Source organism: Delphinapterus leucas, chromosome 17 (assembly GCF_059928025.1).
Source record: "Delphinapterus leucas isolate spDelLeu-1000000601 "Yukka" chromosome 17, BTC_Dleu_Yukka2, whole genome shotgun sequence".
In the NCBI taxonomy this organism is placed as follows: Eukaryota; Metazoa; Chordata; class Mammalia; order Artiodactyla; family Monodontidae; genus Delphinapterus; species Delphinapterus leucas.
Window position 1 is genome coordinate 1,054,157 of NC_143145.1, and position 21,390 is coordinate 1,075,546.

A 21,390-nucleotide genomic window follows, 5' to 3' on the forward strand; every position below is an offset into this window, starting at 1 on the left:
GGTGGGAATGTCCTCAGGGGGTTCTTCAGCCTGTCACCCATCAAGGAGGCTCCAGCTCCCAGGCCTGGGGGTCCCTCCTCAGCTTCCATGGCTGCAGGTGGGGCCCACGAGGAGCACCCTCACAGCCGCCCGACTTGGTCTGGGTCTGGGCCTGGGCTCAGCAGGAGCCTGGTGGACCTCAGTGGCAGCCCCCATGGGCAGAAGCAAGCCTGGCCCCCACTGCTTGCAGCCGAGGAGCCAGAAGCTGGGTGAGCATTTGATGCCCATTTCCCCCACCAGGCACACGCTTGTCCCACTGCAGAGCACAGCTGGGCAGGCTAGTGGCAACCCCCACAGTGATGCCCACTGGAAAGGAGAGCCCAGCCTCAGATGAGGGCTCGGGCAGGCAGCACCCCGCCTCTTCTCGCGACACCTCCGTGATGCCTGGGCTTCTTAGGCCTGGGAGCCCGTACTCCTCCCTGTAGCAGGCCATTTGGAGTGCAGGCTTCTCTTGCATGATCAGTCTTGTGTGCAAGGCTGCCTTGCCATGGTTCCCTGCCCCATCGCTGGAAGCCCTGCTAGACTCCCTGCTTGCCAGGTGTTAGGTTCACTTAGAGCCTGTTGCTTTGTCCTGGGAGTGTAACCCTTCTCCGGGATTTCTCTGCTGGGATCCTCAGGGAGGCTCCAGGTGGATCAGTGCTGCCATAGCCCTGCTCCCAGGCGAGCATCGCTGGTCTGTGAGTGTCCAGGCTGTCCAGGCTCTTCCAGTCCTGTCCCCCTTGGTTTTGCCTTTCAAGTCCCCCTAATGAGGTTCCCAAAGGAGGGGCGTGGGCCCTGGTGAACACAAACAGGCTTGAGAGGCGTCCAGCTTCTCCTCTCCCTGTGTGAGGGGTAGATTTCTAGGGGTTTCTTTTTGCTTTTTTAAACATTTATTTATTTATTTAGGCTGCACCAGGTCTTAGTCCAGCACTCGTGATCTTTGTCGCGGCATGTAGGATCTTTTAGCTGCGGCATGCATGAAGGATCTGGTTCCCCGACCAGGGATCAAACCCGGGCTCCCTGCATTGGGAGCACAGAGTCTTACCCACTGGGCCACCAGGGAGGTCCCTTCTAGCAGTTTCTGTACCAGGATCTGGGATGTTTGGGGAACCCTCTGGTTTTGTTTTCTTTTTTTAATTATAAATTTATTTATTTTTGGCTGCATTGGGTCTTCGTTGCAGTGCGCGGGCTTCTCATGTGGTGGCTTCTCTTTGTTGTGGAGCACGGGCTCTAGGCACGCGGGCTTCAGTAGTTGTGGCACGCGGGCTCAGTAGTTGTGGCTCGCGGGCTCTAGAGCGCAGGCTCAGTAGTTGTGGCGCACGGGTTTCGTTGCTCCGCGGCACGTGGGATCTTCCCAGACCAAGGCTCGAACCTGCGTCGCCTGCATTGGCAGGCGGATTCTTAACCACTGTGCCACCAGGGAAGACCCAAACCCTCTGTTTTAATATTAATTTTACTGTTGGCCTTGATCCTGAGTTTTCTCGGGGGTTAATGTCCCAACCACAGCCGGGCCGATCATCCCTTCTCTTTAGCCAGTCCTGAGGCTGCAGGGCAGCAGTGAGCCTGACAGGAGGGGAGTGCGGCTTCCCCTGCCTTCCGCCAAGCGGAGGATGGCAGACTGGCTCCCACGGGGAGAGGCAAATTTCTCCTGGCTGTTCAAGCTCCAAGATGAGAATAACTCCTTGGCTGAATCAGTTACTATCTCTTCTTGCACGTGGGGCCATTCCACCCCTGCCCCCACCTCCCAGGGAGGCTCAGGTACCCTGGTCCAAGGAGGCTCTGAGCCCTGCCGAAGGCCCAGGGACTGCGACTCAGGGGCCCAGAGGCCTCCTCTCGAGAGACTCTTACCTTTGAGCGAATTAATTTGGATGAGACACACCCCAAAGGCCAGTTTCTCTGGTTCGGGTCACTTCCCTGGGGCCCCAGTGCAGCCCCAGGAGTGCAGATCTGTCTGCCTGTCAGTACACCTTTTCTCTGTCCTCTCTGCAGCCCCGGAGGGCAAGGACAGCCCCCGCTACCTGCATCAGTACGTTCTCAAGTTCCCTGAGGCAGACAGAGAACCATCTTGAGGGCTGGAATCGCCCTGTCCCATTCTTTCCAGGCCAGCCGGCTGGGGGAGGGCGCCAGGAGCCCGGCCATGTGGCTGCTCACTCTGGAGTGATCCGGTGCAGCACAGGGAATGCCCCCTCAGCCCCACGGGAGAGATGCCTGCTCTCAGCCCCCAGGTCCCTCCCCATATGGAGGCACCATCCCCATCGCTGCCCAACCCCTGACATAGGGCCCCTCAAAAGCTCAGTGAGCATTTTCCCTTTGTTCATCACATTTATTGTCTTTCCTCAACTCCCAGGTCTTGTGGGGAGCTGCCCACATGGCTGGGTGTGGCTCCTGGCAGCATGAGCTCTGCCCCGACTAGAGAGCTGCCCTGCGGGCAGGCTGCAGGCTAGCAGAGCCGGCTCAGCCTGAATAGCAGTGCCAGGCAGGCGTAAAGCGCATTCGCACAGCCCTGGGCCTCCGGTTTCCAGCACACCTGGGGGGCGCCCACCTGTGGCTCAAGGCCACACTCCTCCAGCAGGACCCAGGTGGGTGCCTCTGAGCCCCAGCTGCTCCCCAGGAGCTCGTGCGGCAGGGACACGGCCCTGCGCTCCTGCCATGGGGTGCTCTGCTCCAAAAGGCTCTCCACCTGGCAGGACAGGGTGGGAGGTTGTCAGAGGGGCCCCCAGGCTTCTGGCACCACCCACACCACCCCAGCCCAGATGCATTGGGTCCGCACTTCCGGCACAGCCCCTCCCCTACAAGCTGGGCCCACTCACCAGTTTGAACGACCCCGACAGGGCCCCCATCTCCAGCACCTCAGCCAGCAGCACGTGCTGGGTTGCACTCAGCACTGGGGAGAGACCTTGGGTGAGAGGGGGTTCTGGAAGGCCAGCTAGGGAAGCCCACATTCCTGCTCCCTGCCTGTCCCACCCCCAGAGCCCCTCACCAGCTAGAGCTTGCAGCAGGTAGAAGACGGGGCCAGCAAGTCTCTTTTCCAGCCTTCTGGAGGAGAACACCAGGCACTCGAGGACAGCACCCACCGGACCATCCCGAGGCTCCAAAAGCCCGCCACGCAGGCCGTGCTCCAGCTGGGGGTAAGGGCGTGGGGCGGGCGGGTGAGCGTGGGGGCGGGGCGCAGGCACCAGCTCTGCCCGCCCCACCCCACCCCAGCTCGCCCCCCACCCACCCACCACCCCTGCACGCCCCCCACGCCCCACCCAGCTCTCTCACCGACTCATCCAGGGCTTGCAGGGCGGCCTCATCCCGCAGCACCTGCCCGAGGGCCCCCAGCAGCTGCCCACAAGGCTCCCTGGACAAGCCCTCCAGGCCCACGGCCCAAGCCTCCACTTCTGCCTGCAGGCCCTGGAAGTCTTCGGTGGTCGCCAACCGGTCCTCCACGGGCCCATCTGTGGGGACAGGGCTGCCATTGCCCAGGTACCCACATGGCCCCGGGGAGCCCTGGTTATGGAGGGCAGACCACAGGGGGGCAGAAGGGGAGCCCACCAGGGGGGTGGCCAAGAAGGTACTGACCCGACAGGAACTTGAAGCAGATAGGGAGGAATTTTGTGGAGGCGAGGCAGGAGGACCGCTGCGGCTGGCCACCTGCAACGTAGGAGGGCCTGTAGCCTGGACGAGGCAGGGCTGGTCAGCGCAGGGCTGGGTCCCCGAGCCAGAGAGGCCTGAGGCCTCCCCTCGGCCCTCACAGCCTGTCACCACCACCCCAGTACTGGCAGCCCGGGACAGGGAGCAAGGTCGAGCCAGGCTGGTGTCAGCCCGTCACCGTGTCACCCGTGTGTGTGTGTGTGTGCGCGCGCGTGTGTGTGCGTCCCCCGGCTGTGCTGTGCTGGGCAGGAGAATGCCTCGTCAGCTCATCCCATTGCCCAGGTCCACAGGCCTCACCTTCCTGCTGTGGCCTGAAGGTCGTCTGCTTCTTGTCCGGGAAGAAGAGGATGTCTGGCAGCCAGACAGGAGCAGAGGTGGGAAAGCAGGTTGGCGGGGCACTTGGCATCTCCCTCCCAAGCTGGGACCCCCTGTGCAGTACCCCCGTTGTGCCCCAACCTCCCAAATGCCAGAGCAAGGGACCCTCGGCCACCCCGACCCAGATGCCCCCAGTGACCCCTGGGGGCTCTTCCAGGCCTCTCTGCCTCTCTGCCATGGAGTCTGGGCCCCAGAAGTCACCGTGATCCTGGCTCACCCCAGTCAGAGCCAATAACCAGCTGGGCCACCCGAAATGCGAGGATGCTGCCCGCGGGGATGGTGACCATCTTGTTCTGGCTCAGGTGGCCCTCGCCTCTGCCCTGAGGGATGGATATGGGCTCAGGACTGGGCTCTGGGTCATGGGGCCAGACGTAACAGGGTGCTGGTGGCAGGGGTCTACCCCACTCTGCCTCCCCAGCCCGAGCCCCCGTACACCTGCAAGCACATGGTTCCCGGAAGTGCAAACTGGCCGGAGCCCTCCTGCTTTTGGGTCCGGGTGACTTCCACCTCCTGCTGTGTCTGCAGCACCTCGGTCACGACGAACACGTCATCCCCACGATTCCGCAGCTGCTGCAGGACTTGGTGCTCAGGCTGCCGCAAGCGCCTGTGGTGAGCGGACCAATGGGAAGCTCGCAGCGGTGCACCCTGCGCTCCCCTCCCCCTGCCACGGGTTGGGCTTCCGTTCCCTGGACCTCAGCCTTTGTGGCCATAGGGGTTGGGGGCGGTGACACGGCCGAGGAGACCAAGAGCTCTGTGGATGCCCAGGCACGGGATACTCATCATTCCCTCCCTGGTGCTCCCGACAATGTTTGTGAGTGGGTGGGGTGCAGGAAGAAAAGACAAGGTCCAGTGGGGACGGGCGGACACCTGAAGACCTCTGGAGGGGCCCACCCTGTTGGCCGGTTGCTCACCTGGCTGCTCTCTCTCTCCACTCCCTGCCGCTCCCCGGGTTCAAATCTCATGTCTCCGCTCTGAGCTAATGGTCCTTCTCCCCAGGGTCCCTGTTCCACCCCAGCAGCCACCCCAGCAGCCCAGCCCCCTCGCAGTGGGACTTGGTCTGACCCCTGACCCTAGGGCCCTGCCTGGCCGCCCTGGCCCACAGGATGCAGGCCCCCAGGACCTCTGCAGCCTCCTTCCCTGCCCACTGGTCCCAGCACGCCCCTGCCTCTGGGACTTCCCTCAGCCTGGCAGAGACACCCCTGTGACTCCTGCTGCCCCGAGGTCCTGACCCAGAGGCTGCCCAGTTTCAGCAGGGCCCCGCCACCCCAGGGCTCACCTCTCTCGACGCATGGCTTCCCAGGTGTTGGGCGCCACTCGCAGCGTGCACACGATCATCGAGGCGCTGGAGCTGCCAGACACCGCGGCCCTGCCTGCCAGCTTCCCCTGTCCTGGGGCCGCCAGCTCCACGCTGCCCTGCAGCTGCCCATCCATAGCATCGTGGAAATGGAAGGTGTTGCCACACTCCACAGCTGGAGCAAGACCAGAGCTGAGGCCCATCCCACCATCCGCCGCCTTTCCCCCCGGGCGGAGGGGCCTCTGAAAAGTGCCTGCCCTCTGGAAGCAAGAGCCCAGAGGCCCAGAGCAGGTGGCAGCGGGCCTGCCCACTCCTCCCCCCACCCGACCCATGGCTCTGACAGTGCCAAGTGGGGTACCTGGCTCTGGGGCGTCGGGCTCCAGGATGTCCCTGATGGACAGGTTGACACGTGTGTAGCGGTGTTTCCAGAACCGTGAACTCGAGGACTTCCTGCCCAAAAGGCAGTAGAGCTGGAAGCTGGTGGAGCTCTGCAGGCTGTCCACAGGGGTGAGCTCCCCACCGTGGTCCAGCTCCTGGACCACACTCCTGACCACCCTCGCAAAGGCCGATGCCATGCTCCTGAGGAGGGCAGCTGGGTCAGGCCTTGCACCCGCAGGGCTGGAAGAGGGCGGGCGGAAGAGGGGGAAGGTAGGTACCTGGACGTCTCCAGTGATGGGGAGCTCTTTCCCTCCAAAGCAGTCCTGCTTGGCTAGTCCTGGGATGCTCTGACTGGCAGAAGGTGCTTGCTGCTGACTATCACCCAACACAAAAACAAGCAGAAGCACACCCGGTCATCCACTAATCCATCTTTCCAAGGGGCCATGAGCACCTCCAGGGTGGGGCGTCATTCACAGCCCTCAGTGGGACTCAGGCCACGCACACCATCTGTTCTGTGATCAGAGTGCCCACGTGGAGCCCGAGAAAGCCCTGGGACTCAGCGCTTGGGGCGGGGGGGCAGCCCTGGCCACCCACCAAGGCCTCTTGTCCCTTTGTCACTTCAACAAGGCTTAGGGCTGCTCACGAAAAGCAGCCACTGAGGAAGGGCAGGGCAAGGCTGGGGCCTTGGAGTGACCCCAAGCCACTGCTCTGTCTGCTGTAGCAGCTCCCCCCGCTGGCTGAGGTGTTCAGAGGGCAGGGGAGGAAACAGAAGCCGTCACTTCCTGGGCAGTTGGTGCAAAGGCCTACAGCAAGGCCCAGCCAAAGTGTCCCCAGCTCCTAGACGTGTCCTCCAGGGCTTTCTCTGCGCCCAAAGCTCCGTGAGCCACTAGTCTGTCTTCAGGGGTCAGAGGCCAATGTGGGCCTGACTCAGGACCCAGGACATCTGGGCTCCAGGCACGGGGGCCAGCCCTTAGGAAGCCTCTGAGCTTCAGGGATGCTCTGAAGTCTGAGAGTGGCCCAAGGAGCACCTAGAGGGCCTACCTGGAGTTAAGCCCAAACCAGCCGGGCTGGGGAGGGCACCCCCTTCCCAGAGGCCTGGGGCTTCCCCAAACCGGTCTGGGATTGCGAGTCCTTGGGGGGCTTGGGGAAGCCGCAGAAGGGTGCCCGGACCAGGTCTCCACCCAGAGGAGCTGGCCTCCCCCCACCCAGCACTAGGGAGAGCCCCACCCTGGAACCAGGGCAGGCAGTGGGGTGCGGCGCGCAGGGGCGGGGAGCAGGGTGTGGGAGCAGCTCACCGTGACCGTGACTGTTGCGTGCCCGCGCCCACAGAGCTGAAGCCAGGCCGCTCTGCTGGCTGGGATCAGAGGGCTCTGTCCCGGAGCTGCCGAGCTGGCACACAACCCAAAGTTTCCCAGATCCAAAAGTGAAACCTCGGCCGGCCTGGAGCAGCCACAGCCCGGAAACACCCCCGTGAGCCCGCCCCCGCAGCCCCAGCCCGGCGAGAGTGGGGGAGGGTCAGGGTGCGCCAGCTCGTGCCCCACCCGCTGCTGCCTCCAACTGCTGGGCGCTTCTTCAGTCCTTCTCTCTGGAAACTCTGGGCCACGGCAAAGGGTCTGAAGAGACATTTCCTCAAAGAAAATGTATTGCTACAAATGGCCAACAAGCGCACAAAAAGATGCTCACACCATTTGCTGTCAGGGAACTGCAGCTCAAACCACAGTAAGATGCTGCTTCACACCCCATAGATAACTGTATAAAAGAGAAGTAACGAGTGTTGGGGAAGATGGGGGGAAATTGGAGCCTCACACACTACTGGGAATGTAAATGGATGCAGCCGCGGGCGTGCAAAAGAGTCTGGCAGTTCCTCAAAAAGTTAAACAGAGAATTACCATTAGATCTCATTCATTCCACTGCTAGGTGTGTATTCAAGAGAAGTGAAAACATATGTTCACGCAAAAACCTGCACATGGATGTTCCCACAACATCATTGTTAACAGCCAAAACGCAGAAGCACCGCAAATGTCCGTCTGTGGAAGCACAGACAATGTGGTCAGTGCATACGATGGAAGACACAGGAGGGTGTGGTGCTCAGTCATACAAAGGAATGAAGTTGTGACTCACGGCACAACGAAGATGGACCTCAAAACATTATGCCAAGTGAAAGAAGGCAGACATGAAAGACAATATCTCACGGGATTCATGTATGCAAATTGTTTAGAACAGGCAAACCGTAGGGACAGAAAGCTTAGTAGTTGCCAGGTGCTGCGGGGAGGGGGATGGGGAGTGACACAGCCTCTTTTGGGGAGTGGAAATGTTCTCAACTCTGAATACGCTAAAAACCCCAGAGTTTCACACTTTTAATGGGTGAATTGTATGGTATGTGAATTGTATCTCAATAAAGCTGTTACTTTGAAAAGCTGAAGCCAAGTAACAACACCCAGGCCTGTCTCAGGTTCTCAACACCCTTACTCTCCTGGGCTGCTTGCGGATCATGTCCAGTGCAAGGCAGCCAGGAGCCCCGTGTCCCCTTTTCTCCACCGCTCCGCCGCCACATCCTGCCTCTGGGCCCTGTGACACTCTGGAGCCCGCACCAGGGCCCCTGCCAGTTGGCTGGCCTGAGACTCAGCCCGCAGGCTCCGCCACACGCATTCATTCGAGCCATGAGTGTTTATCAGCACCTGGCGCCATGTGCTCCTGCCGATGAGGGCTCTGGCCGTGAACAGGACAAGGGCCCCTCCAGGTAGAGCCGCAGGCAGCGGCCCCGATGCCAGTGCAGGGAAAGTGACTTCCTGGGGGGTGTGTCTTGGAATGTTGCAGTGACCCGGGACTGAATGAAGCATGGCCAGGGCATTGCTGCAGCAACTCCTCGTTCACATGTTCAGTTCTTTGGCAATAACCTAAACAAGAGGCACTGGGCTTGGTGAGTGGCTGTGTCACTAGGCTCCTGAGGGCAGAGTCAGCCTGAGATGACAGGAAGTGAGTTCACTGGGGAGAAAAAGCAGAAGGAGGGTGGGTGGGGCTGGCCCTGCACCCCCTCCCCCTCCCCATTTGGAGGCCTGGGGAGCACCCGGATATTTCCAGGGCCAGGAAGTCTGCAACCTCCCGTCTTCCTCACAGCCACTCTGTGATATGGGGGTGGGTGAGGCCTTCCTGGGCAACGTCTGGGCAGACCCTGTGGGTCCAGAGCCAGCTAGGACACCGCGCCCTGGGGGGAGAACCTTGACCAGGGATGGGAGCCTGGGAGGGGGCTTCTGGCTGTGTGCGGGGAAGGGTTAGCACCTCTGGGAGAGTTCTAAGGAAGAGGAAGCTCACCGCAACCCGATGCCTCCACCCACCCGGTGTGGGGCAGGGCCGGCCAGGCACTGCTGGGAGCTGGGCAGTGGAGGCCACAGCCTCTGCCCTGGAAGGGCCGAGCCCCTGGGAGGAACAAGGACAGAAGATAACCAGGACAGCCCTTTGGAGGCAGCGGTTGGGATACCTCAGAGGATATGGGAGACTGGGCTTAGGGAGAGGAGGCCTGAGGGTGTCCACTGTCCTCCAGGCAGGGACAGTGGAGGCCAGGACCGCGTGAGACGGGGCTAGGGGGTAGTCGGCCCGAGGAACCCACCCAGCCCCGGCCATCGGGCATCAGGGACGGCCAGGGTCCAGGGAGGGGTAGGGGGAGCTGTGGGCCTCGGGCTCATCTGGGTCCGCGATGTGGGTGGTGCAACCCAGGGGGCTGGCTCCACCCTGTGCCCGCCTCCCAGTGACACTTTGGGGGTTCCCAGGGTGCCGGAAGTCGGCGCCCAGGATGTCGGCAGCCGCGGCCCGCGCTGCCGCGCCCCCAGGAGCCCACGCGGGCAAGAGGCGCCCCGGAGGGTCCCGTGTGCCCGAGAGCCGCTTGGCCGGGAGTGAACGAACGCGGAGCGAGGGGCCGAGAGGCTGCCAGACGCACTGAAGTCCCAGGAGTCCTTTCCTTTGGGAGTTGAGTCCCCCCGGGGCTTCCCTCCCGCTCGCCGCCCCCGCCCCCCTTGCTGGCCCGGACCCTCGGCGGCGGCTCGGACCGCCGGTCAGCAGGGCCTGTCCAGCAGGCGCTCAATCAACGCTCGGCGGATCGCTGGACGACGGGGCGGCCCCAGAGCAGGGCGGTCTCGGATCCAGGGGCGCCCCGGGAGTCAGGAGGGGCGTAGGCCTCAGGAAGGGGCGGCAGAACTAGGTGGGGGGGGGAGGCAGGCGGGGAAACTACTCCCCGCAGGTCGGGATCAGCGGAGGCTCACGGTGCGTCCTGGGAGCCGGCGCGGGTGACTAGCGGTTCCCTTCGCCCACGCCCCGCCTCCAGCCGCCCCTCCCCCGCGCGGCCCTCCTGTCTTGTTTCCTTCTGGTCCTCGGTCCGGAGGCCTGCGGCATCCTGCCTGGGTCCGGGCACTTTGTGCTGACAGGGGTCGGGGGAGCGGCTCAGAACCCTGCCCCACTCCAAACGGTCCTCTGCAGAGCGAAGCGGCTCTTGTTTCCGACGCTCTGAGCCTCACTTCACTTTGCCCCAGCTGCAGGGGGCTCTTACTGCTGGGATCCAGGCATTGCTGGGCTGGGGGTGGTGGTGTCTCTTCCGCCTAGTTAGGTTTGCCCAGTACTAGGGCATGTGGGAAATTGTGGAGGTGAGATTCACACCATCCATCCACCGTGGTCCCCGAGAGCCTCGTGGAAATGCTGCCAACTAGGAAACAGTAGATTAATCAACTTTTCTCCCAAAAGGATCTGGTTCTGAGGCTCACGCTTTGCCGTGAGGGTGGAGGGTCAAGTGGGGGATTGGAGGCTGGGATGAAGGAGGGACCCACAGAGCCCCCAATGGCAGTTCTCTTCTACACTCACTTCCTGCCTCTCTCCCTCTGGGATAAAAGGCAAGGAGGTATCCATGGGGTAGCGGTCCCAGCCGGCCAACCACCTGTTCCCACGTGAGGGCCCGGTGAGTCAGGGTGCCTGACTCCCATCGCATGCAGACCTCCTGGAGGGAAGGAGATGGCAGGAGGGGGACATTCCCCAAGGGAGGTGCAGGCTGGGTTGGTGGAGGGGGGACGCGGATACTTTTGCAGGCCATAGAACCAGGAGACAGGTAACAAGCTCAGGAAGGATTTGACATTTTGTGCTCGTGCCCTGGTAAAAGTGCATTCGGTACAGCTGCATTGCTTTCCTACTCTCCCACCCCCTTCAGAGAGGCTGGTGCCTGGAGTAGCCTTATTTGGTGGGGCTGGAGAGAAGGGGTGTGTGCAAGGCCAAGGGCAGATGTGGGTGGGGTGGCCGGGGGAACAGCTTGCAGCTCAGGAAGGCTGCCTGGGCTAGGGTGGTGAAAAGAGCAGGAAGCTGGGTGTGGGAGAAGGGAGGAGAGCAGAGGGAGGTGAGGGGTGGCGGTGGGAGACAACTCCCCTGTGAGGGGAGAGAGGGAGAAGTCCATGGAAATGGACTTCCAGCAACAGGTATGTCTGTTCCTCAGCACTTGTTTGCTGAATGCCAGTAATGGAGTCCTTTTTATGGCCCCAGACCTGCACCTGGGCAGCCCTATGGGAAGGTCCACTGCGGGGAAGAGAGAAGATTGGCAGAGAAGAGATCACTCGGAGAGTGGGCAGAGAGCAAGAAGAGACCACTGGAGGAGAGAGATGGCCTGGAAGTAGTTGGCCCAGGACGCGCAGGAGTCTGGGGAGGGTGAGGCTACCCTGTGATTTGGGATGGGAGATTGACCCCCTTTGTGTAGGTCTCCTCACCCTTAAGTTGGAAACGACAGGGTTGTTGTGGAGACTCAATGCATTAATGCGTGTTAACACTAGAATGGGGCCTAGGGACTTTCTTGCTGGTCCACTGGTTAAGAATCTGCCTTCCAATGCAGGGGACGCGAGTTCGATCCCTGGTCGGGGAAGTAAGATCCCACATGCCGCCGCACAACTAAACCCATGTGCTGCAACTAGAGACAAGCCTGCAACAAAGAGCCTGCGCAGCCCAAATAAATAAATAAGTAAACAAACAAACACAGACCTGTGCTTTAAAAAAAAAGGGGGGGGGGCCTGGCATACTGTAATGAGCTATAAACATGCTCAATATTTTTGTTCCATGTAAAGAACTCAGCACCTGACTTTAAAATTTTTAATTTTTACTGAAGTATAGTTGACTTACAATGTTCTATTAGTTTTTGGTATACAGCAAAGTGATTGAGTTACACATGCATGTGTATTTTCACGTTCCTTCCCCTCGTCTTTTTTACAGGATATTGAATACAGCTCCCTGGGCTATACAGTAAGGCCTTGCTGTCTATTTTATATATAGTAGTTTGTACCTGCTCATCCCAAACTCCTGATTTATCCCTCCCCATCCCTTTCCCCCCAGCACCTGATATTTTTGTTCATAAGGCCTTGCACATGTTTCATTATCTCTTTTGGGGGGATTCTGAAAAGTGAAATTCCTCAAACGGTATTCAGGGTCTTGGCACGTGTTGCAAATGGCCCTTCAGAAAGGCTGTGCCAACATCTAAAAGGTGAATAGTGAAGTCTCTTGCCCTCAGCCCCAAACACTGAAGGCAGACTGCTTTAATCTTTGCCAGCTTGATGGACATCAAAGAGTTTTAAGTGTAACTGTCAAGGTCAGTTTTAAGGAGTTAATCGTGACAGCACTTACATCCCACTTACGGTTTCACAACTCCAGGAGACAAACCCACAAACCTTGCCTCCTCTCAGCAAGTGGCTGGGCTCTCCGCTCCACCACCCCAGGACTGAAGTCCAGGAGCAGAGAGCTTGTCGGGCACAGAAGACAAGTTCAGTGCTAGACCCATGAATCCGTCAGTGTGTGCTAATAAATCACCCCAAAACCTAGTGACACAAACATCCACTGGTTTGCTCGTAATTATGTGAGGTGCCCTAAATTATGACATTTAGGCTCATCTCTGCTCCACATGGTATCACCTGGGTTCATCGATTTTGTGGCTAGCTGGCAACCACTGGCCTCATGTGTATGGCAGACGGCTGGCTGTCCAGAGGGTCAGTGGTATTAACTAGGCATGTGTTGTCCATCCTCCATCAGGCCAGCCCTGGCTCATTCATAAGGCGATGGCTGCAGGATTCTCAAGAGAAGCAAGACAGGGCAAGTCCAAAGAAGTGCTTTTCAAGATCCCTGGTGGGAAATTCCCTCATTCTACGAGAACTCCCCTACCCTGCCCTCAGAGTTCGGCCAAGGCCTAAGGGTCTTACACAGTGTTCAGCTGGTGGGGCACGACCTGTGGCTCACCCCATCTCACAGCCTGAGTGCAGGGGCCATTCTATTGCCTGGTCTTCCTAGCCTGGGGCCACCTCCGCCAAAGAAATCCCAGGGTGCCCACTGATGTATGTTGAGTGGAGTAACATTGACTCCCTAAGGTGGGTTCAGGTGCTGACCTAAGAGGCTGTGGGCTGCATCCTCGCCTGCAGGAGACAGAGCACGTGACCCCTTGAATCATTGGTGGCATATATTTTACCTCTACATATGTTATAAACCCACAATACGTTTTTATTATTTTTGCTGTATCTATTTGTCTTTTAGAGAAAATAAGAAATGAGAATTAAAAAAAATTACTAACATATTTCCCGTTTCCTGTCTTCTTTCTTCATGTAGATCTGTCTCCATGTTGTATCATTTCCCTTCAGCTCGAAGAATTTCCTTTAACATTTCCTATTTTTCAGGTCTGTGCAGACACATTCTGTCCACTTTTTTTTTATTGTGGTAAATACATACAAATTGTTATGTAATCATTTTAAAGTGTCCACTTCAGGGGCATTAAGTACACATTCACAATGTTGTGAAACCATCACCACTGCTTGTTTCCAAAACTTTTCCATCGCTGCAAACATAGACTCTACCCAAAAAGCATTAATTCCCCATTCCTCCTCCCCTCAGCCCTTGGTAACCTCTGATGTACTTTCTGTCTCTATAAATTTCCCTATTCTAGCTATGTCATATAAGTGGAATTTTGCCGTATTTGTCCTTTTGTGACTGGCTTACTTCATTTAGCGTAATGTTTCTGAGGTTCAGTTATGCTGTCGCATGGATCAGTACTACATTCCTTTTCAAGGCTAAATCCTGTTCCACTGTACGGATACACACTGTTTATCCATCCATCCTCATGGACACTTGGGCTATTTCCACCTTTTGGTTATTGCGAATAACGCTCCATCCAACACTGGCACACGTGTTTGAGTTCTCACTTCTTCAGGGTATATACCCGGAAGTGGAAGTGCTGGGACAAACCCTAATTCTGTTTTTAACTTTCTGAGGAAACACCAGACTGTTTTCCACAGCGGCCATACCATTTTACACTACCCCAGCTCTATCGAGGGATTTACACACCTGGTTTTATACTTGTTTCCACTGATACACCAAAATCTTTCATGTTTTCAGAGGTTTAACACGTCTCTGTAGGGCCTCTTCGATCTTGGACGTTTCTTCTCCTGTCCTGGCCCGCGCAACAAGAGAGTCTCTTGGGCCCTCATCCCACCAGGTCGCCGCTGGGGTGGGGTCTGGAATTCGGCCCTCGCCCAGTCCCGCAAGGAACGAGAGTTCTTGGCGAAGAACGCGGCCAGAGCGCTCCGGGTCGGCGACCACCTACCGCAGCGCCCCCTCCACACGAGCGGTGAGTCCAGTTCCCGGCGCTCCGTAGTGACGTGCCCCCCCCAGCTCTGCGCATGCGTGACCCTGCCTCTCCAGCCGTTGCCAGGGCGACGGCGCATCTCTTCTGCTCCCCCTCCCCGCGGCCCGGCAGTCGCCCAGGCCTCGCCTCAGTGCGCAGTCTCGGCACCTCCCCGCGCTCCGCCCAGCCCGCGGGGAAACGGTCGCGCGGCGATGACGTCGCGGGGGCCTGGCCGGGCGTCGCGGACTCTGGAGATGGAGGAAAAGGAGCAATTACGGCGGCAGATCCGTCTCCTGCAGGGTGGGTCAGGTCGGGTCGGGCCCGGGTCGCGCGTCCCTTTCTTCCCCTTCTCTTCACAGCGGGCCCCTGCCCGCCTCCCCTAAGGGGGTGGCTTTCCGCCCGCGGTCTCGGCGGCTAGGTCCGGTCGGGTGGGGAGGTAGGTGGGGTCGGCCTGGGTCTAGGGGACCCGGAGGGGCGTCCCGACTGGCCTGGGTCACCTCCAGCTCGGGTTTCGACGGAGGGTGCGAGCGTTTCCGGCGCTGCGGCTGGTGGCGGCGGGGCGGTCGCTTAGTAACCGGCGGGCGGGAGGGGGCCCCCCCACCCCCACGCGCGGGCACGTACTCGGCGCCCCCTGGGCGCTCCCTCGCTCCCCGCGCGCGACAGTGGCAGAGCCCGCTCGGGGCCAGGTGTGTGTTTCTTCCCTGGACAGCCCGTTTTGACGCTCCTTCCGTCCGTACAGTCACACTCTCCGTGATATTCCCGGCCCAGACTCCCCAGTCTTCAGTTTCCAGACTTTTCCATTTTTAGACCTAATGTGGTTTGCTATACTTAAAAAAAAAAAAAAATTCCCCTTGTAAAGTTATTCCCACAAAGAGAAGACTTAAGGACTTGGAAAGTGTGTATGGGGGAGAGTTCAGGTGGGCTGAGCCCACCTTCCAGGCACTTCCTGGCCTTCCATCATATCTGCCCTGAGGTGTCACCAGGTCTGGACCTGGCTCTCTTTGGGCCTGGGGGCGGGACATATGGTGGGGGAGCGTTGTAACGGTGGGGCTTGTTGGCTGAGTTGTAACAGCTTGGGTTGTTTCAGCCGAGGCCTGTGCCCCATCTGCACGGGCACAGCTGTCCAGGGGCTTCCTTGGCAAGGCCCCGTGGCGGTCCACTGCACCGCGATTCCAGATGATTAGGCCTCTCCTCTCCTCAGGGGAGGATGGTGTGACATTCTTGTCAAGTGTGGAGTACCCAGGGGTGTCACTTACCTTACCCTCACTGCCTTGTGTGCCAGGCAGGGAGCTCATTAAGGTGCAGCCCTGCTCCCTTTCTATCTGTGGGCAAGCCAGAGGGCCTCCATGTCTCTTGAGGCATTACAGCATAGGGCCTTGCTGGTCTTTTCATACTGAGTGACACTTCTTCTCAAAGGATTGTGAACCCAGCATAATATTCCTGGAGAATAGGGAATATGCCACAGGGATACATTTTAAGGATAAGCAACTAGAAATAGGATTGAAGTAGAACTGACGGGATAAGACTTATGGAGAAGATTGGCCTAGGGAATTTGGGCTGACTTTCAGTGGTTCTCACGCACTGGCAGCTGCCCCTCCTGCACTGGGACGTGACAGGATCCACCGGGGTCTGCGGGGTGTCTGGTCAGCTGATGCCCCTCCAGGGAATTCTCACTGATTTTACTCACCCTCCGGTTAATGGGGCCTGTGCTCCTGTCTCCTCAGGTCTGATCGATGACTACAAAAACCTCCATGGCAATGCCTCTGCCCCAGGCACCTCCGCCGCTTCCCAGTGGCAGCCGCCCGCTTACAGCAGCGGCAGGGCCTTCAGTGCTCGCTGCCCTCGTCTGAGCCGGAGGGGCTTCTCCCCGAACCATGGGCCCGTGTGGCGCAAGAAATACTCCCTTGTGAATCGGCCTTTGGGATCCTCGGACCCACCCGGCGACTGTGCTGCGCAGCCGCCCCTTGGGGCTGGGGGCAGCCAGGGTCCCAAGCCCCAGCAGTACATCCTGGAGAGGCAGGTCCAGCTCAGTGCGGATCAGAACATGGTCATCAAGGTCAAACCACCGTCAAAGCCGGGCTCAGCTAGCACTGCAGGGGTCCTGCGGGGCTCCTTGGAAGACTACGGGGATGCCCCCTGGAGCAACCACAGGCCTCAGGAAGGTGAGGGTGAGCTTCCCGGTGGGCAGCAGCAGCCCTCGAGGCCAGGAAGAGCTAAGGGGAGCTGCAGTGAGGAGGACCCCCTTCTGGTCTGCCAGAAGGAGCCTGGCAAGCCCCGGGTGGTGAAGTCGATGAGTACTGTGAGCAACAGCCCTTCGGAGCCCCGGCGGATGGTCGGTGAGAGTGCAGTTGCGGCCAGGGCCCGCTTCCCGCCCTCCAGCCCGCCCCAGCGGGGCGGCACGGCCCTGGGCCGGAAGGTGGGCTCACAACCTGTGGCCAACTGCGGCACACAGCTCCTTGGGGATGGGAGAGCGAACGCCGGCCATGCAGATCAGTCAGCTGCCTCTGGCCTGGTGGCAGGCCCAGCTAGACCTGCTGCTGGACCCAGGCAGACCCGGGAGCCCTTGCTGCTGGTGTCCTGTCGAAGCAACAAGTTCCGGCAAAACAACTACAAGTGGGTGGCTGCCTCGGCGAAGAGTCCCCGGGCCCCTCGGAGGGCCCTCAGTCCCAGAGCAGTGGCGGAGAATGTGTGCAAGGCCCCCTTTTCTGCAGCGGAACGAACGGAGAAGCCGCAGCTCAGAGGCGACCTGGATGCCAAGTCCAGGAGGTCGGCCGCAGCCTCCGTGCCTGGGGCCTCCCCGAGCAAGTACAAGTGGAAGGCCTCCAGCCCCTCGGCCTCCTCGGCCTCCTCCTTCCGTTGGCAGTCAGAGGCCGGCAGCAAGGACCATGCCTCCCAGCTCTCCCCAGTCCCATCTAGGTTCCCCCCAGGGGACAGACCAGCAGTGGGACCCAGCAGCTTGAAGCCCCTCTTCAGTGAGACCCCGCTCTCGGCTTACAAAGTGAAGAGCCGCACCAAGATCATCCGGAGGCGGGGGAGCGCTAGGTGTGTGTCCCTGCCCCGCCCCCGGGGCCCTGTCTGGCCAGGCAGGCTCCGCCTTGTATGCAGAGCAGGTGGGAGGGCCCACCTGCAGGGGTGTGGGAGGCGGAGAGGAAGCATCACCCCTGACGGGGCCTGAGCGCGGAGCTTTGCCTGTGGTGGTGTCACCATAGTCAGTAGGCATGAGGCCAGGGTCACTGCTGTCCCTTACAGCTGAATGACGGGGCTCAACCTGGCTCGGGGCTGGCCTGGGGCCCCCAGCCAGGTGGGGACAGGTGGAGGCAGCATCCCACCCTTTCTCCTGTGGGCAAGAGACCAGAGGCTGCTGGGTGGTTTCTGTTCTGGGCCCGCAGGTTTTGTGCCCAGGCCAGGAGCAGGGCAAGCAAACCCAGGGCGCAGTGTCTCTGTGGGAGGGGGTCGCCTTTCCACTGGGGAGGAAGGCTGCCCCTTGATGGCCGGGTGACAGGGTGAGTCACTGCCTCACTGAACCCATGTCACCTTCCCTGCCCTCTGTCCTCTCGGGTCTAGAGGAGGCTCGAGGACGGTGTCATGGCCCAGTGCTCCATCTGGGGTCGGGGACTTAATTGTGGTGGCTGCCAGTGGCAAGGGCAGAGGGCCTGCCTCTGCTGTCAGACGTGGTTACACTCGCTGACCTCCCAGCAAGTCCCACTCCGGAGGTCCTTCCTGCTGTCTGACCTGGCCTTGGGCCCTGCCCTCCCCGATCGGTGCTGTCTTGGATTCCTCGGGTTCCCTGCCCTCCTCACATTTTCTGGACAGTGGCCTCTGTTTCCGCCAGTGTGGGGAGGGGGTCACCAGGCTGGTGGCAGCACCTCCTCCGTACAAGGCCTGCCTGCTTTGCTTCTCCTCCAGCTCCAGGCGGCAGCTCATCTGGCCTGGGACGGTGCAGGAGGTGCTTGTGGAGCACTGGGTGGGGGTCGAGGACTGCTCTCCTGCGCTCTCCGCTCTCCGCCTGCCTTGGCTCTGGGATCCTCCAGGGTTGTGGCTGCGAGCCTGGCGGGGAGGAGGAGGGGGGTGGCGTGGGGGGATGGGCGGGGAGCAGCCTTCTGACGGCTGCTGAGGTTGGTTACCTCCGGGGGCTGAGTCCATGTTGCTGGGATCTGGGCGGGCAGGGGTGGGGAGGTGAGCCACTCGCTGGGGGAGCCTGTTAGGAGCCGTCTGCTCTTTGTCTCTGCAGCCTTCCTGGGGACAAGAAGAGCAGCCCCCCACCTGCTGCCACGGCCAAGAGCCAGTTCAGCCTGCGGCGGAGGCAGGCCCTCCGGGGGAAGAGCAGCCCTGTGCTGAAGAAGACGCCCAACAAGGGCCTGATGCAGGTCAGCAGGCACCGGCTGTGCTGCCTGCCTCCTAGCCGGGCCCACCTCCCCACCAAGGAAGGTATGACCAGGAGGAGGGGCTCCCTGGGCCTGTGACGGCTCTGCTCCCTGTTGGGACCCCCCTTCGCCGTCCACCTTGCATTGTGGGGCCCTGGCCCAGGAGCGCTCAGCCTGGCGGGCAGTGGGTGGCCTGGGCTAGTGAGTGGAGAAGGAGAAGAACCGGGGTACCGTGCCCTGCGCTCTGGGTCGGAGAGATGCTTCCAGGCAGGCATGTGGTGGTCTGTTCACATCCCTCTGTGTATGTGCGGCCGAGTCCCTCTTGGCAGGAGGAGCGGGAAGGTAGATGAGAGGGTGGCAGCCCCGCAGCCCTGAAGGGGGAGGAGACGTGGCTTGTGCCGCCCGGGGCCTCTCCCTCCTTTCCTCACTGCCTGGGCCACAGGTCTGCCCCTCCCCTCCCTGCTGGCTGCCGCCTTTTCTTCGGGAAGCCTGAGCTGGCCTGGGAGGGGTCGGCTTTGCCCTCTTAATGAGTCCCTGGAGTCCAGCAACAGAATGGGGAGCTGCAGAATGGGGAGCAACAGAATGGGGAGCGCTGTGGGCGTGGTCCCCGCAGGAGGCTAGCTCCCCACTGCCGCGATGGCAGTGCTCTGGGGAGGCTGCAGAGCCAGGCTTCATCTGGGTGCCTGGTCCTGAGGGGGCCCCTCTGAGTGGCGGGGTGAACGTGCCGGCAGCGGCTTCTAGACTGACCCATATGAGATCTGGAGGTGACAGGGTTTGGGGCCGGGCAGGCTCGGCGCTGGGTGCTCCAGCCGGGACCTTGTGCTACGCTTGGTGCTTGGGGAACCCAGCTGAGGGCGTGGTCCTTGGCCTGGCCAGGAGGCTTTGAAGAAGGCTTCTGGAGGAGCTGGTGCCTGGGCTGTGCTGAGCATTTGCGCGTAGCCGGCCGTGGGAGGGTGGGCCGTGGGGTCCCAGGCAGAGGGTCGAGCGGGGCGGCGAGAGGGCTGTGGGGAAGTGAGGCTGGAGGGTGCCGGCCTCCCACCCGTATCCCGTGCACCATGGCAAGTGTGGATTTCATGCCAGGTGACAGAGCAGAGGGAGCCCCGTTAGTGGTTCCTGGTTCCTGCGAGGTGGCTGGATTGGGGGGTGGGCCTTGGCTGCAGGACTGGCTGGGAGTGAAGAGGTTGAAGGTGACCAGCGGTCAGGCTGCCGCAGGTTGACTGGAGAGGACGAGTTGAGGATGCCCCTCGCTTCGAGAGACTGGTGGCGGGGGGGCCCCCAGGGAGCTTGAGGGCAGGTGGGGGGTCAGGTGGCCTCTTGGGGCAGCTGGGGGAGAGGCCAGGAGGTGGTGTCTGTGGACACCTGGGCCTCTGTGGGGACTCATGGCCCCTGTTCAGATCCTCTCTGTCACGGTGTTGTCTTAGCCGGCCGAGATGTCGGGTGTGCAGAGAAGTTGCAGACAGATCTGTCCCCACAGATGAGGTGTCACGCGCGATGGCAGCGTGCAGGCCATGATGGTGCTCAGGGCCGGCTGTGGGAGGTGGGCGGTCCGGGTGCTGGGGATCCAGGAGACCCAAGGCGGGGGTGGTCCCTCCTGCCCTCTGGTGCCCGCATTCGAGCTGGCCAGCTGCTGAGACATTCCCATCGTGACTTGCCACTAGCAGGGTGTCGGGGCGACAGAGAGGGGGTGGCCAGGTAGGGCCCCTTGTGGAGGTAGTATTTCAGCGAGGCTTGACTGACGGACGTGGTTGGAGGTGGCTTGGGGGAGGAGTGTCCCAGCCGGGGCAGCGTGCTGGGAAGGCCCTAAGGCCCTGTCCTGCCTTCTTGGGCCCTTCCTGACAGCAGAGCTCTTGGGGGATCTGGTGGGCGTCTGCTGGGCGTCGGGCCCCCTTGCTGGGCCTGGAAGCAGGTGTGTGTGTGGAGCACCTGCTGGGCAGGTGTTGAGTGTGGCATGGTCGTGGCAGACAGGGCCCTGGGCCTCTTGGCGCCCTTCCTGCCACCCAGGGGTGCTGAGTCCTGATGCAGGTACGCACACTGGCCTTGACTCTGTCCCTGCCAGGGCTGTGGTGCCCCTGCCTCCAAGGAGTCTGGCCTGGGGGTCGACAGGCCCAAGGCAGGCTGCTGCTGGCCTGTGCAGTGGGCACCCCAGGGAAGGAGCGCCACGCGGTCTAGGAGTGGGCTGGGGACCCACGGACCGAGGGGCCCTCTGCGGATGGGTGGGCAGCAGTAGCATCGGGAACTCTCCTCGCAGAGCCAAGCTTTCCCACCAGCCGGCCAGGTGGTCCTGGGTGCCCTCTCTCCCGGCTCCAGGCCGGAGGGCTCTGGTGCAGCTTGGGGGCCGGGGTGAGGGCTGCCCCAGGCACGGGAACAGCCAGGCAGCAGCCTTGCTGCAGGAACCACTGGCCAAGGGGCGGCCGGGGAGCTGGAGAGCTGGGTAGGGGCCTGTGGGCAGCGTCCCAGGGCCATGGGCCAGAGATGTTCTGGGATGCTCACCCGGTCGCGGGGTGGACAGAGGGGTGAGGGGCTGGCGGGGGCACAGACGCTGGGCCTGCAGATGCGGTAACCAGGCCAGGTGGGAGAGGAGGTGGCGTGTGTCGTCCCTGGAGCTGCACCTGCACTTGTGAATAGCCTGGCCCCTTTGTAGGCCTAGAGCAGAGTGGGGTGCAGGCTGGGGACGGTGGTGGCTGCCGCCTGCTGGCAGGGCAGCC

General features: G+C 61.0%; 2 protein-coding genes and 1 long non-coding RNA gene across 6 annotated transcripts in view; 2 read left to right on the forward strand and 1 right to left on the reverse strand.

Annotated features, from left to right (window-relative positions):
* Positions 1 to 255: 255 nt before the first annotated feature.
* On the forward strand, positions 256 to 13,915 carry LOC149746898 (uncharacterized). Its single transcript, XR_016388223.1, has 5 exons — positions 256 to 2,597; positions 2,989 to 3,146; positions 3,937 to 4,638; positions 5,330 to 11,377; positions 11,559 to 13,915. It is a non-coding gene; the product is annotated as an uncharacterized LOC149746898 (long non-coding RNA).
* GSDMD (gasdermin D) lies at positions 2,296 to 7,381 on the reverse strand. 4 transcript variants are annotated; one of them, XM_022555444.3, is made up of 12 exons: positions 6,997 to 7,380; positions 5,980 to 6,076; positions 5,682 to 5,773; positions 5,306 to 5,498; positions 4,465 to 4,633; positions 4,247 to 4,349; positions 3,952 to 4,005; positions 3,583 to 3,678; positions 3,283 to 3,458; positions 2,999 to 3,140; positions 2,829 to 2,902; positions 2,296 to 2,698 (listed from the first exon to the last, which is right to left on the reverse strand). In XM_022555444.3, the coding sequence occupies exons 4-12, from the start codon at positions 5,458 to 5,460 to the stop codon at positions 2,459 to 2,461; spliced, it is 1,209 nt and encodes a 402-aa protein (XP_022411152.2). In that variant the 5' UTR covers positions 5,461 to 5,498; positions 5,682 to 5,773; positions 5,980 to 6,076; positions 6,997 to 7,380; the 3' UTR covers positions 2,296 to 2,458. The 4 variants fall into 4 exon arrangements, with proteins under 4 accessions (XP_022411152.2, XP_022411149.2, XP_022411151.2 ...); XM_022555441.3 differs by having other exon boundaries at positions 5,682 to 5,902; positions 6,997 to 7,379; XM_022555443.3 differs by having other exon boundaries at positions 3,583 to 3,654; positions 5,682 to 5,902; positions 6,997 to 7,378.
* A 597-nt stretch (positions 13,916 to 14,512) lies between the features above and the next one.
* The window catches only part of ZC3H3 (zinc finger CCCH-type containing 3), a 79,532-nt gene continuing 72,654 nt past the window's right edge, over positions 14,513 to 21,390 (forward strand). Inside the window, exons 1-3 of the mRNA XM_022555322.2 lie at positions 14,513 to 14,621; positions 16,046 to 17,363; positions 18,553 to 18,749. Coding sequence (XP_022411030.2) covers positions 14,534 to 14,621; positions 16,046 to 17,363; positions 18,553 to 18,749 — 1,603 coding nt within the window. The 5' untranslated portion in view covers positions 14,513 to 14,533. The remainder of the gene's footprint in view (positions 14,622 to 16,045; positions 17,364 to 18,552; positions 18,750 to 21,390) is intronic.